Raw genomic sequence first — 16834 nt, forward strand, 5'->3', positions numbered from 1 at the left:
CTCTAGCCTCCTCATCTCCTTTGCTTCCTCTCTAAGTATAAAAGTATAAAGTCTCCAAGTCTCTAAAAAACCTCCTCTCAAAAAGTGACTCATATTCCTTATATAGGTAGGTCAAAAATCACCCCAAATGAGCTAAGCTCGTACACCAATAATCCTCTAATGATTGGATATGAGACAACTTTTAATGAGCTGGAATTTGAAATTTTCTCGGGATTTGGTAAGTTCGATCGATCGAACTTGTGGTGAGATCGATCGAACATGGCTAAGATCTATCGAATTGAAGCTGGATCGATCCTCAATGGCGGCGCCTTTTTGGATAAAAACAAATCTGAGATATTTTGAAGATATTTTTGGGAAAAAAACAAAAGTGGTTGGTAGGGTGGTACAGCTAGATAAAATCTGGCATGTGGATAAGGACAAGAAAGTTCGATCAATCAAAGAATGATGTTGGATCGATCGAACTTTTGGGATCTCTGAAGATGACATCATGGCCTGGATCTATCTTGAAGTACTGAGATCGATGAAAGTTGGATCGATCGAACTTTTCTTGAGATCGATCGAAATTGCTAAAATTCCACCTTTTACTTCCTTTTGCTCTACTTTGCTCCTTTCTTTGATTCATCTCAGAATTGCTTCAAGTATGCTCTTATTTGGCTGAGTTAGCTTATTTTGGGGATAAGTACCTGAAAATAGAAATAATACGAAATCAATATAAAACGAGAAAATAAAATAGATAAAGGTTCTAGAATACCTAAGCTTAAGGGGTTTAAATATGCATTTTTCAGCGCTCATCAGTCGTTATGGTGTAATTGATAACCATTGTCATGACACGACTAGTTCCTACCATGTTGATGATGGTTGCTGTCATCACCATCTTGTGACTGATTTCTGCCTTCAGGTTGATGGTGGCTGCCATCACCATGTTGTGACTAATTTTTGCCTTCAGGCTGATGGTGACCTCCATCATCAAGATGCGAGGGGTGTTGACTTGCTTATTCGAGATGGACTCCGGATCACAACTGAACCATTGTTCTTTTAGAAAACTAAAATTGTTTCCCACAGACGATGCCAACTGTTGATGCAGGATTCCGCGGCGACCCAAAGCGACGTCGTACCTGGAAAAGAAAGGAGAAAAAATATGATCGAGAAGGCATCGGTGTGGTACTAGCCTAAGAGCCTTTGACGATCAAGTTAGTGTTAACTAGAACGCGTGTCAAGTTGTATTAAAATCGGAGTATTATACCTCTTACTTCTCCAACACAGAGGGAGAACTTATACTCATCTTTATCCGAGGCACTGTAGTTTATCCTGATTTATAGATTTCGTATAACGATCAAACTTCTTGGGTGAAGACTCCTTATCAATTATCAACCTTTGGAAAATGTAAAATTATCAATATTTTTTATTCTTTTGTATTTTTTTCTTAAATTCCTTTTTTCCACTCTAGAGTTCCATATAGAAAACTACAATACTCTTTATTAAACCTTCTTTCTTTTTTATGAAAAAAAAAAATATATCTTCTTTCTTTTGTGATGTACCCCTAAATTAAGTATTACTATTCAACTATATAAAATAAACTACTCTTTATTAAGTCTTTTTTTTTTTTTTTGGTGAATAAATCTAGGGAAAAAAAGCAATTGTTAATATATTTCATTTTTTTTCTTTCTTTTTTTTTTCTTCTTAGAACTATTTTCTTTTTTAATATAATTATAAAACCTTTAGGAAAGGTAAAATTATAATTATCAAACCTTTAGGAAATGTAAAATTATAATTATTTTTTCTTCCATTTTCTTTTTTTCTTAAATTATGTTTCCATTCTAGAATTCTATATAAAACACAACAATAATCTTTATTATACCTTCTTTCTTTTTTCTTCTAAAAAAAAACCTTCTTTTTTTTTTTAATATAATGATAGATCAAGTATTACTCTTCAAGTATATAAATCAAATTCATAATTCTATACAAAACTATTCTTTATTAAACCCTCTTCCTTTCTTTCTTTTCAGTGACTAAATCTTAGAAAAAAATGGAATTGTTAATATCATTTTTTCTTTTTCTTTTTTAATTAAATTCCGTTTCCACCCTAGAATTATATATAAAAGGGTGAATTGCAAAAAACTCCTCTTTACTGTTACTCAGTTGCGAAAAACTCCTCTTATGAATATTTTTGGCAAAAAATCCCCCTCAACTATCCTAATGGGGTGTTTTTAACTGATATCCATTTAAGTGGTTGTTTGAGGGAATTTTTTGGACGAAATTATCCTTTAACAAATTATTCTTCCAACAATTTATTTATTTTTTCTCTCCTCTCTCCACATCAAGCAAACCTTTTCATTCCTTCAAACACAAAGTTAACCCAATTGTTAAAAATTTATCTTTCAACACTGCTTGGACAACATGATATAATATATGTAAACAATAGTTGAGACCCTATGAATACTTAGCTATATTCACTTAATCTATGAATTAATTTTATTTATTTACTTTTATTATTGTTTTTTTATTATTATTTTTTTTTTGTCATGATTTCATCCATGTAATTGAACAAACCATTTGCATGTAAAAAGTATTATGTTTCCTTCGGTTTCTTACCATCTTAATAATAAGAATTTTTTATATATAAAAAAAAAAAGCGTCTTAATAATAAGAGTGAGTAAACTTCCTATAAATTACCCATATACTTCGTCCACATGGTATGTAATTTTCGAGTAGTAAGTGGTAGAATCAAAAACAATTTTTCAGTAGTAGGTAGTGGAATCAAAACAATATTTGATGAGATGATAAATGCATGTTTCTCAAACTAAATGACTTAAATATCTTTTATAATTAGATTCTTGTGAATGAAATAGAGGATAACGATGTTCTTTCACATTAAAAGCGTCATATTTTTAGGTCTTTAACTTGAGTACATCAACTACAACAATTTCATCTCAATAAGTTACTTTGAGGTATTTCGTGTTCTTAAAGAAAGTTAAAAAAAAAAAAAAAAATTTCAAAAAAATCAGATTTGAAAAAGAAATTATGTTGCTTTTTAATTGCCAATTTAGTCCACTTACATAATTCAATTAAGGAAAATAATGAAATTGGACTAAGGAAACATGACAAATTATTAATTATTTTTCTTCAAATAATTGACTATTATAATGGTCGCTAAAGACCAGGTACGTTAAAGGAGTTCTTGTGTTGCAAAATGGGTGACAAGAAATACATCTATAGCAATGGATCGGTGCTTTAAATTTAGAATTGAAGATAATTTAGTTCAAAATTTGAAGTACATTTCTTTTTATTCCTAATTCAAACTGTCAATTTAGTACTTCAAAACATAACAATATTGATTTACCAATATAAAGTTTGAGCCTTCAACAAACTAAACAGTCGAGTTCTTCCACAAAATATTTTAATTTCAAGTCCAATAGCCTAATTGTAACGGGTGGGCTCTTCCCCATTTACCCAAAAGCTCGAACTGTTAGGTAAGGCTGCATACCCACCCATTTATACCCAATCTCTTTCCCATCCGATTCTGATGTGGGACAAAATGACCCTTGTTACATTCTCCCCCACCCAAACTTGCAACGCCCTCGTTGCGGTTGGGCCACCCTGCCTACCCGGGTGGACTCACCCGGACGCCTTCCGGGCCGGGTGCTTGGCGTGGCACCGGATCAAGGACTGGGTTTGGCTCTGATACCAACTGTAACTGGTGGGCTCTTGCCCATTTACCCAAAAGCTCGAACTATTAGGTAAGGCTGCATACCCACCCATTTATACCCAATCTCTTTCCCATCCGATTCCGATGTGGGACAAAATGACCCTTGTTACACTAATCCACCTCATTCCCATTTCTGTTTAACATAGGCTATTAAATTCCATGTCTAATGGCTACTATTGAGTTGGGTATTAGGGCATCTTTTTTATTGATTTACAACAAGACCCCTCATTTGATGGTATCCAAGTAATCTGAAACTTTTTTTTTTTTGGTTTAAGTCATGGTTGTGTTAGACTTTTTAAAGTACATCATAATTCAGGACACAAATGGTCCTTCTATTTTATACACACTGGTCAATTAGAAAATTTTATCTTGAGATGGCCTCATCGGGATTCAAACTCCCACCTCAAAAAATTTATGCGTCTTGGAATGGATAATAATACAAGTATGATTTTCCTTATTATTATTATTATTATTGGCATTGTTTTTTTTTTTTTTTGTCAATAAAATTACGTAAACTCTTAACTCCACTATTTCCTTTAAGATGTCATACCACCTGCATTACAACAACTCTGTTACTGTGTGAATTATATATATATATATTAGTTGGCACCAGGAACTCACCTAGGCAGGGTCCCTTCGGGACCCACCCTAGGCTACAAACCTGGGGTGTAAGAGCCTCGCCCCAAAGATAACACCGGGTGAGTCGGAATACAAGGAAGGCTTGAAAGGAGTTGAACCTGGGCCGTTGGTGTGGTAGGCCGAGCTCCTACCATCACTGCCCCGCCGCCGGGGGCAAAAAAAATATACCGGATATGTTTCTCCCTTTTGATGGAAAATTGTGATTTTGCAAATAATTCGTGGATTCGGGCATTATTCAATGATTTAGTTGATAGAGTACCCAATTCACCTAATGGGTGTACCCGTATTCGAGTTCCCCTCCACTTAATTTGCTAGGAAAAAAAAAAAAAATTGTGAATTCTTTTAACTATGTAATGGTTAGTATCTAAGAAACTTGAAACATAAGCATTACAAATTATTAATTAGGTTATAATTTATCAGTTTGACTCTTCATAAATGTCATGGTATGAAGGCATCCGACCAGCCCCAACCCAAACATGCAGGAGTTTTTGCATTTATGTGTTGTTTTAAGCATGCCAAAAATTCAGGCAGTGGTTTGTAGTGTATTTTGGTGGGCCTTGAAATAATTTGGTTGGGTTAGATTTTGGTGGGCCATCAGTGCTTCACAAAAGGACACCATATTCTATTGGCCCAAAACAATTCTTCTTCACTATGTCCCACTTGTTAGGTGGTAGGTAACCTAATCTGATCTTTGGAAAAAAAAAAAAAAACTTTATTTATTTATTTATTTGGTTGGTTTTAGAAACATGAGACTTGAGAATGCGAGTTAAGGGCCTTCACTGATCAAACACAGTTCTTGTTTTCTGTTTTCATTTCTTAAAAAGACAAAACAAAAGCAAAAAATGTGTTTAATAATGTGTTTTTACTTTTTTAAAGTGCAAAACGATTCTCAAATTTATGAAGAAAAGAGAAAACGTATAAAAATTGTTTCCTTTGTTTTCTCACTATAGCGGCCAAAACGTTTTCATCACAAAAGCAAGTCACTTTCTGAAAATGGTTTGTTTGCTTCCTTTGTTTTTTTAAGGGTAAAGTTAAATATATGAATATGTACATGCTGTAAAAATCAAATAAAATTTTTTTCGTGTTATCTTGAGTGAATTGAATTAATAAACGGTTGAAATTAAGAAAAAAATCAAAGAACGATTAAATACAAATAATAGAAGAACAAAAGTCATAGAAATTCATAATGAATATTTGTAAGATTATTTATTTAATTGTGGCCCACATGATTTGGACATGTGACATATTACTTGGTGGGTAAGTAAATAGATATCAATTAATATTATTTACTTTTGATCAACTTATAATTACCTTTTTGGTAATTACTTATTGGAGAAGTGTTTTCTTTTCTTATTCCTTACTTTGATGGAAAGTAGAATTATGTTACTATAAGGAAAACTGGTCCTCTCTCTACCTTTATAAAAGTGCATATACTCCATCAATTATGTACAATTAATGATACAACACGTAAAAGTTTTATGTGTGCAAAAGGTCAAGAGAGAGAAACCAGTTTCCACCTTTGCCTATTGATCAGAGTTGCAGATTAGTTCGTGGTTAAAGGATCTAGAAGTTGGATTTAATCTCAACAAGGTTTGATATTATGAATCGAGGTATTTATATCTAACTATTTATTTATACATTATAGATATGTGAAAATCATGAAGTTCTAAGATTATGGGATTCATGTTTATTTGTGATGAATGGTTTAACACGAATAATTATAGTTTACATGTGGCATCAGAGCTAACGGTTTAGGAACTCATTATTTTTCATTAAAGTTGCATAAATAATATGTATAAATTTAAAATTAAATGATTGTATAATCCATTCTTTTATAATCGTATATTTAGATTAGTCCGTGTGGTTTTTGGGTTTGGGAACCTCAATTTCCGAACCAAAATTGAATTATGAAAGTTGGTTACTGATACATAGTTTACATATGTGTAATAATACAAACGTATGCATAATGTGTGTAAGACAAACAATTTCAATGCTTTAGGTTACTTATTTTCGTGCATGACTAATAAAGAATATTGAATTAAAATAATAATAATAATAATAATAATAATAGCATTTGTCTTACTATTGTTTTATAGAAACAGTCAGTTGTGAAAGGATTACAAAGACTCATTATTATTATTATTTAAAAATTAATAAATACATAAAGTTTGTGTATTTATTTATTTTATTAAAGAGGTTTAAATTATTGTTATAAGTATTTGTCCAATGATTTGAAGATTCTGATTTTAATTTAAAATAAATTAAAATTAAAGTTATTGAATACATAAAATATATGTATTGATTTATTTATTTTAGGAACTTGAATTTCTAGAATAATTTGTGAGTTTAGAAATTTAATCTAATAAATTAGACATGAAAATAACTTGTTGTTTCGTACCCAAACATACATACATATTGTAAAATCAATTTTAAATTGATTCAATTATGATCTTTAAGTCCGAAAATACAATAATATATTTTATTATGTATATAAAATAAAAAGATATTTTCTATGAAATTTCGGACAATTAAGTTTTTGAGATCGAAGTTGCTTAAACTTTAATCGACAATTATGAGTATGTGTGTATAATGTTAAGTGGGTAAATTAATAATTAATTAATTACTAGTTAATTTAATATTCATATTATGTGTGGGTTAGTAGCTACCAAAGTGGCCTAACCATAATGATCGATGAATATTAATTTTAGTAGTAAATATAACTTAATGATAAATTAATTACTGTCTAATTTAATATTCATATTATGTGAAGACTGATAGCTACTAAAGTGGCCCAATCATAATGATTGATGAATATTAATTTTTGTGATAGACATAATTAATCATAAATTAGTTACTATCTAATTTAATATTTATATTATGTAAAGGTTGGTAGCTACCAAAGTGGCCTAACCATAATAGTTGATGAATATTAATTTTAGTAGTAAACATAATTGCAATATTTCATGAATCATGATGCTTATAATTTTTTGTGATATTCATGAATATTGATTTTATTTAATTATGAGAAATAATTCCTCAAAGGGAATTGATTTTCAAGTGATTAAATAAAAATCAAAGGATCGTATGTATTTTTTTTTAATTAAGTAAATATAGGATATCCAAAGGTAACTTATTTGTTTAATTAAATAATGCATCACCAATAAAGGTATACATATAAATACATGTAAGTATCATTATTAGTATTTTATAGTTACCACCCAAAGGGGTACTATAGTTATACATTGTATTTATATTTTAAAATTATATATATGTGTTGTTAACTCAAAGCATTATTGTTGTTAAGATTTTATCTTATTATATTTGTTTTATTACATCCCTTAATACGCATGCTACATCTGTTCTGATTCTCAATGTGACTAACTTCTCATAATGAAATGTGTTAAATCTTAATTTAACATTTTAAATTGAGAAACTTACTGTTATTATTGATAAAAACAGTGAGGAAGAAAAGATTCTCCATAAAGCTTGGGAGAGATCGAACAGATTAAGTATTATGGTTATGCGAATAATTGTTCCTCATAGTGATAGTGCTAAGGAATATTTGATTATAAGAATGTTTTCGTGTTGTAGATAAATATTTAAAACGAATATTATTAATTGATATAATTACTATGGATTTTTTGTTGGTACTCGTATCATGTATGATTGTATTTTTAGATGATTAATGTTGCTGCAAAATTGAGAACCTTATGGATGATTATGAATGGGAATTTTCTTATTCAATTTATTCTCAATTTCTTGTCTATTCAGTATGGGTCATTTCGAATTAACACTATTAAGACAAGTGGAAAGTAATTTAATTGACCATTATGTTAATTTATGAGGAGACAAAACTTAAGTAGCAAGGTAATCATTATGTTCATCTGATGACTCAAGAAGTTAGAAAGAAATTTGGGAATAAGTCAGAAAAGGCAATAAGTGAGCAACACTCAAAATTAAAAGATTTAGGTCAATCTACTAAAAGAAAGTAATGTAATAATGAAAAAGTGTCATTAATGTATTGAACACTTTTGTATATTGCGAATTACTTGTTGAAATTCTTTTTAACATATGATAGGTTGACATAAGTACTAATATTTATGTTTCTAATAGATGCAAGAATTTTTTATGGCATAAACCACAAATTCAAATAAGAATTTCTTATTTATGATAATTGGGAAAAAGTTTTGTTGAAACCATTGTGACACTATGATTAATGTTAGACAATGGATTTTATTTAAATTATTTTAAAAATTGTATATTTATTCAATTTCTCATAATTTGATTTTATTTCAAAAACTTTATATTAATGGTTTTTCATTTAAATTTGGTAATGATATTTATTTAAGAAATTATAATTTGTGAGTTATGGTATTATTGTTGATGATTTCTGTAAATTCAAATTTGATGGTTTATTTATTAAAATCCTTTTGATCTTGTATCATAATGTTAGAATTAAGCGTAACTCAATTAATAGAAAATTTATCTTTGGCATAAAAGACTAAGTCAATATCTAGTAAAAGGTTAGGAAAATTAGTAAAAGATATGATTCTTCTGAATCTAAACTTTACTGATTTTGATGTGTGTGTAGATTGTATTAAGGGTAGACAAACTAAACGCACAAAGAAATGAGCCACAATAAGTACATAGCTTCTTGAAATTATTTGTAGACCTTCTGATGTTCCATCTTTTGGAGGAGAAAAGTATTTTATCGCCTTTATAGTTGATTTTTCACGTTATGGATATATCTATTTGTTGTATGAAAAATCTCAAGCAGTGGGTACCCTTGAAGTATACATAAATGAGATTGAAAAACAACTAGACAGAAAGTGAAAATCATAAGGTCATATAGAGGTGGTGAATATTATGTAAAGTATGATGAAACAGGTTCATACTCTAACCGTTTGTTAAACTCATTAAAATGTATACCATTTATGTTCAATACACTTTGCTATACATGCCACAGCAGAAGCGTGTACCTGTAAGGCGTAATCGTACTCTTATGGAATTGGTTAGGAGTATGTTAAGTAATTCCTCGTTACCCATAATGTTGTGGATCTTAAGTAATCTAAAGGGTACAAGTTTTACTATCCGAAACATAGTACGATAATTATTGAAACCGGTAATATCAGATTCATTAAGAATGGTGAAATCAGTGGGAGTGATAAAAATAAGAATTTAATCATTTCAGAAGTTAGGGTACAAATATCTTTACCCATAACTTATAAGGAAATAATTGTTCCTTCAGTTGTTGAACTGCATAACAACGAAGAACAATTAAATGATTAACAACTCTATAATGAGATTGTCACCAATGAATAGATTGTAGAAGAATCATAAGGAATAATATTAAGATGATCTCAAAAAGAAAGGAGATTTTCTATTCCGGATGACTATATGATATATCTGCAAGAATCTGATTTTGATATATAGTGAGATATATACGGATCCAGTTACATATTCACAAGCCATTAACAGTAATGATTTTACTAAATGGATTAGTGTCATGAATGAAGAGATTATAAAGAAATCTTCTCTCTAGTATTTAAGAAGGAATCTTTTAAAATATCATGGCATTAGTAGGTTATTATGATTTAGAGTTACATCAAATGGATGTGAATACAATTTTTATGAATAGGAGTTTATAAGAGGAAGTCCATATGGAACAACTTGAAGACTTCATAGTAGATGGTAAAGAATTCATGGTCCGTAAACTTAAGATGTCAATAGATGGACTTAAACAAGCTTCCTAACAATGGTATATTAAGTTTAATGATACCATTATTCCTTTTGGTTTTAAGAAAAACACTGTTGATCAGTGTATATATTAGAAGGTTAGTGGGACTAAGTTTATATTTCTGATTCTATATATTGATGATATTTTATTTGTTAGTAGTGATCTTAGTTTATTATATGAAACTAAAAGCTATCTCTAAGAACTTTGAAATGAAATATATGGATGAGGCATCCTATGTGATAGGAATAGAAATATTTAATTATAGATCATATTGATTTTTTTTTAGAATTGTCTCATAAAGCATATATTAAAAGAGTTCTAGAAGATTTGGTTGGAGGAACAATATTATGAAAAAGTGCAAAGTAATTTATGATTACTTTATCTATTATGAAATTTTAATTTGTAGCATGCTTTGAGGTTATAATTTATGGTTGCAGAATTTATTTCAGGACTTGGAGTTATGGGTACCGTTTTCAGATTGCTGAAAATTTATGTTGCAATTGTTGATCTTCTTGTATGAAAAATGATAGGTATTCTAAAGTTGAAATACTTTATCATTAAAGAAGATATTTAGAAACAACGAATGTCTATTGAAATTATAAGCACGCAACTTATGATTGCAATCCATTAATGAATGGACTACCATCTAAGACATTTATGGAACATGTTGAAAGAATGGGTCTTAAATGTAGTCAATGATGATTATTTTTTAATTGTGGATTGCTTAAATAGTGCTTATATATATTTGACATTTTGCGCTGATTAAATGTGTTTATGATATTTCCTATTAATTAATGTACATGTACGTATTGCTTTAATAAGTGGTAATAGGAATAGTCTTGGAAAAGACATTATTGTTAGATCATTATTGATACTTCTCATTTATAGACTATGTTGAATAGATTACTAGTGTTGTGGAACATGGAAGGGACTGTGTCATTTAAGGATATATAACCGCCATGACTCACATTGGTAATTTATTTACCATGGTATTTATGATAACCAATTTAATGAGTTAATCTGATTTATGGTGCACATTAATGACTATTTTACTAAATCACTACAGAACTTATCATATGTGCTAAGTGGGAGAATGTAAGATTATTTATTTAATTGTGATCAACATGATTTGGACATGTGACATATTACTTGGTGGGTAAGTAAATAGATATCAATTAATATTATTTACTTTTGGTCAACTTATAATTACCTTTTTGGTAATTACTTATTGGAGAAGTGTTTTCTTTTCTTATTCCTTACTGGTCCTCTCTCTGCCTTTATAAAAGTGCATATACTCCATCAATTATGTACAATTAATGATACAACACGTAAAAGTTTTATGTGTGCAAAAGGCCAAGAGAGAGAAACCAGTTTCCACCCTTGCCTATTGATCAGAATTGCAGATTAGTTCGTGGTTAAAGGATCTAGAAGTTGGATTTAATCTCAACAAGGTTTGATATTATGAATCGAGGTATTTATATCTAACTATTTATTTATGCATTATAGATATGTGAAAATCATGAAGTTCTAAGATTATGAGATTCATGCTTATTTGTGATGAATGGTTTAACACAAATAATTATAGTTTATAATATTTGGATAGAAACTAAAAAAGAGATTTCAGTTTGGAGTCCTGACTGAATGAAGGAGTCGCGTATGGGCATGTTCCTTGAGCTTCCTGATGGCAGTCTAATGGTCTATTATAATGGTGGTTCAGAAATAGTTTTGGTTGTTTGCCACAAAGTGATCATCAATTCAAGTGGTTAGATTGTTCCTCTTGATAAAGCATGTGACAACCATCTAAATGTATAGTGAATTAATTTTAATTCCCGAATATGAAAAGCATGAAACAATATTTTAATTCTCATTGATAATAATATTTTATCAAAATTTGAATGGGTCTCAAAAGTTTCTAAAATTGAAATATTAATTTATACTAGGATTTTTTTTTGATAATATCAATTTAGTAAACTTTAAATAGGGAGAAAAGTGTTTAGGAAACTCTAAATGGGTAGAAAAGTATTTTTTTCTCGATTAGGAAGATAGAAAGGTAAGTTTGTAATTTTACGGTTGGATTTAATCCAATAGTAGATGTGTAGAAAATTTCTTATTTCATGGTGAGCAAGAGATCACTACTTTATAATTACTCGAAATCACTTCAATATTATTTGATGAATATGAAAATGAGAATGTCATACTTGAAGAAGAAGGAGTTCCTGATGTATATTTGGTATGGTTAAAATGTGTTACTTTAAATTTGATATTGTATTTTTTTTTTCTTCTCTAAATGTATTTCACGTATTACTTCAACTTCTGCTTATTAAGTAAACCATGAACTATTAGGATTTGAAGGTAAACTTTTAATAGAAAAATCCAAAATAAAATAGGAAAAAAATATTTAACAAATATGTTACTAAAAGTTGGTTTCTGTTTTTTCTTTCAAAATTGTGACAACGAAATGGTTTTAATAAACGCCGTTCCCATTTTCTGTTTTCACTAAGAAAAAATAAAATTATATTTTTATTTCTTGCAAAAGCATAAATAGAAAATGTTTTACGATAGTAAACGCTTCAAATGATTTCGCTCTTTAGGTAAGTTTACGCACCAACCATCACATTTCTATGTGTTATTTTATTGAGCTACCAAAATTCGTTTGAATGGAGAAAATAATCCTAAAATCTTTGTGTACAAAATAATGTTTCCTTTTCTTCACTTGTTATAAAAATACATCTTACATTCTATAGCTAGTTTTTCCTTTTTTTTTTTCTTTTTTTTTTCAGGCTTCATCATGTGTAGACGATAGAACAATTTTAATACAAATTAGCCTATTTGGAATTATAATAATCTAAAAATCGAATAAAAGAACGTATTATACCCCTCTAGATTATTATTTTAAAGTTCAACTTTCAAAAACTTTTCGCATAGCGCAACAAAACGCTTCTAGGTTATCATTTTAAAGTTAAACTTCCAAAACCTTTAGGCATAGTGCAACTAACATTGTGTCTATCTTACACCCGACTAAAACTGATGAGTTAGGTAAAAATTTATTCACCTACAATATTGAGAACTTTTTTACACATTAAACAATTTCTTCCTTTTTATTTTTTTTTTTTTTCCGATTGTCTTTGGGTGTTATTTTTTCCCCCTTTCTTAACCCTAATTCTATTTTCATCTATCTGGCTCGTCAGAGTTAGCAAGCATGTAAGGTCTTTGCTCCTTTTCAAGTTTATCCCACCTCGTCGTGTTTAAACTCCCACCTAATTGTTTTTCTCCTAATTTTCCACTCAAATTTAAAATGCCTTTGAAATCGATCAAATAAACAGTCTTTCAAACCAAATCATATTAGCTTTGCTAAATCTGAATTAATGTCAACTGGGCGGATTCAGGGCGGGTCATCCATTTTCGAAACCCATTATACTAATGAAAATCTTTCTCCAAATCCGATAACAAGTCACACACTCATATTTCGAAAATACAAAAACAAAAAATTCTGCGGTTGAGATACCAAAAATAAAATGGGCTAGAAATCCAAGCTCTAAATGATTTCTTTTGTATTGAAAAGCTAGGTTGCATGATCTCATCCCAGTGTTAGGTTCCTTCGAGGTGCCTTGTATTGGAATCGGGATAATTTAAGAAAAACAATTCAAATTTAAGAAAAACTATGGTCAAATATTTAACAATCATGATAACAAAGATGTTAAAATTAAAAATTATCATAAGAAAAATAAAAAAGAAAAATTAACTGAATGGGCCGGGTTTCTTGCCATTCCAACGCGCTAGGAAACCCTAATACTTTTAGAAGGTCAACATACCCATATTGTGTTCATATCAGATATCGCTGCACAAATATTTACATATATGTGTTCAATACTTCTTAAACTTATCAATTATTTTAAATTATATTTTTTAATTTTTAAAACATATCCGATACTTTTTAGATATTTCAACCATATATTCTATAATTCTCGAAAACTTTGAAGTATTTGATAATTTTTAAATACTTCAAAACATATTTTTAATAAGTTTTGAACTCAAAATTTAACTTTTTCAACAATAATATTATAGTATAATTATTAAGAAAAGTTCAAAAAATATCCTTATTTTATATTTTGTGAAACAAATTCTTATGTTATATTAGTGACGACATTTGTATTCATGATGTTTTAAAAGCTTATCAAAAACTTATTATATATATATAAATATATAATTTTTTATTTTTTATTATCGTATTCTACTCATACTTGTATCATGTTTATTCGAAATTTGTTATATCATTGTATCATATCTATATTTGCGTTTCCAAGACAAACACAAGAAGTTATTGAATACCCTTCGTTAGCTGTTACTAAATATCTCTATCTCTATCTATCTATCTATATATATATATATATAGTTTGGTTATCTAAAAACCAGAAAATTTTGGAGAAAGTGATTCCCACATTGAGTTGTTTCTCCAATTGGTTATTAAATTCATACTTTCAAATCCTTTCTGCTACATCTATTGTTACACATAATTTGTATTCATCATATCCAATACTTTCCTTACCTACATTTTTTAAAAATAAATTAAGAATTGAAGAGTGGAATGATATCACTTTTAATTTTTATTAATATCTCAATAAAAATATGAAAAGAGGTAAATTGGAGTCATCATATTATGTATATGACAAAACTACCCCATATGGATGAAAATCAATATAATATTTACTTTTTATTATCTATTCAACTTTGAAACTGAATAGAGTTCTATATTCGAGCTATATGTGATTTTTGTAAAGAAAATTTGCATTGGTTCATATTCATAAAATATGAAAGCAAATTGCTAAATTATGCATGAACCAAATGATTAGTATGCATTAACTATAAAATATGTTACTTTAGTATGACAATTTCTATCCTAGAGTGTTTATTTAAAGGGCTTAATATATATATATATATATATATATATATATATATATATATATATTTAATATTTCAATAAAAATATGAATATATTATGATAAATGAACTACATTTTACGTACGATATAAATAATTATTATTGAAAATACAAAATAAAAAGAATTTGATAATTAAAATCTAGTCCTTTCTAGTTTGTTCCAATTTAAATATGAATATAAATAATAATTATTATTATTAATAACCCATCGTTTTACAAATTATTTATTAAAAATTAACATAAATAATTTGGTATAAAGAGAATTTATCTAATATAAAATTAATTTATTTTTAAATATTTAAAATCATGAGATAGTTCTGATAAATAAATTATTATTTTTTTCTCTTTCATACTACCAAACTAACGAAATAATATTTTTCCACAACTTTAGAAAAAAAAAAAAAAAAAAATTTCAAACTTTCCTTTAACTTCACATTCTTTAACTTTCACTGTGCATCATGCATTTCTATACGGACCCTAATATAAAATGAAATAGGATCTAGTATATTTTTCCCCACGCCCCGAGGCGACAGCTTCAAAACGGGCAAATACAGTGTCCACCGGAACATTACCTATGTCAAGCGGTTCTTGACTGGGATGAGTGTCGAAATGCCTCGTGTTGTTCGGATATTTGTCGCCGACGGCGACGCGACCGACTCATCGAGCGACGAAGAAGATAATACTAGCAGAGTAAAGAAGCATGTTGCTGAGGTTAGAATTCAAACTCGTTGCAACCAAACAGCGAATGAAAATCGCAATGGAAGTGCGGAGGTGATCAGTACGAACTCTCCCAAGAGGTCAATCGACAAGTGTTTGGCAAATGGCGACAAAAAGTTTCGCGGCGTTCGGCGGCGGCCGTGGGGAAGATTTGCGGCGGAGATTCGAGATCCGTTGCGGCGAGCTAGGGTTTGGTTAGGGACCTACGACACTGCCGAAGAGGCCGCCTTGGTTTATGACAAGGCTGCGATTCGAATGCGAGGACCGGACGCTCTCACAAACCTCATCAAACCTCCGACCAGAGCTTGACTACCGTAGATTAATGTAGCGCTAATTTCCGGCTATGATTCCGATCAACTCCGTCACTCCTCTTCCTCCTCCTCTACTACTCCTGGGAAAGTGTCACCCTCTCTCTCTCTAACAAACATTGTATATAGTAATTTTATACTATGCTTTATGTTATAACAGGTCACTTTCACTCTAATAATTTTGTATCTGTTACACTCTCTCTCTGTGTTTGTGTGTGTATATTGAGATAGAGATAGAGACTACATGCACATATGCTATTAACTACAGTATGTTCTATTTGAATCTGAAATGGTTGTTCTTTGAGGGGAAAAAAATTTATTCTAAATTGAGGGGGAAAAATTTATATAAGTTCGTGTTACTGTTGGAGCAACTTAGCTACTTAAATCAATGCTTTAGAAGATAATTTGGTATCGTTTTTTTTTTTTTTTTTTTTTTTTTTTTTTAATTTTTATTTTTTATTGGTACAATTCTAGCAATTGGAATCAAGGGAATTGGGAATTCTTCTTTATGATATCTCTGATGCATTTGTTGAGTTGTCTATATTGATAAGACATTTCAGATGATGCTTAAGAAGAGGCATGCTCATTACTTGGGCTATTACTTGCTTATTGTTGTGTAATGACCAATATTTATTGATTTATGGGGATGAGAATGGATGTGTTAGTCTGGTGATCACTTGTCACATACTTATCTATCCCGTTCCCTGTACTGTCTTCTAACATGTTGTTTGATGGAAACTGTTATGGAGTAAAATTACATCTTAAGTAGGGTTTTTGATGATCTGCTGA

At 29.6% G+C, this 16834-nt stretch overlaps 1 protein-coding gene across 1 annotated transcript; it reads left to right on the top strand.

The window, feature by feature from the left end:
* The first annotated feature begins 15478 nt into the window (after positions 1-15478).
* On the top strand, positions 15479-16243 carry LOC132279006 (pathogenesis-related genes transcriptional activator PTI6-like). The gene has a single exon (XM_059780923.1). It carries the CDS (start codon positions 15618-15620, stop codon positions 16044-16046), a length of 429 nt encoding a protein of 142 aa, XP_059636906.1. The 5' UTR covers positions 15479-15617; the 3' UTR covers positions 16047-16243.
* Positions 16244-16834: the final 591 nt, after the last annotated feature.

Source organism: Cornus florida, unplaced genomic scaffold (assembly GCF_030987335.1).
Source record: "Cornus florida cultivar Cherokee Brave unplaced genomic scaffold, ASM3098733v1 CherokeeBrave_3.0.0_Hap2_Chr10, whole genome shotgun sequence".
Classification (NCBI taxonomy): domain Eukaryota; kingdom Viridiplantae; phylum Streptophyta; class Magnoliopsida; order Cornales; family Cornaceae; genus Cornus; species Cornus florida.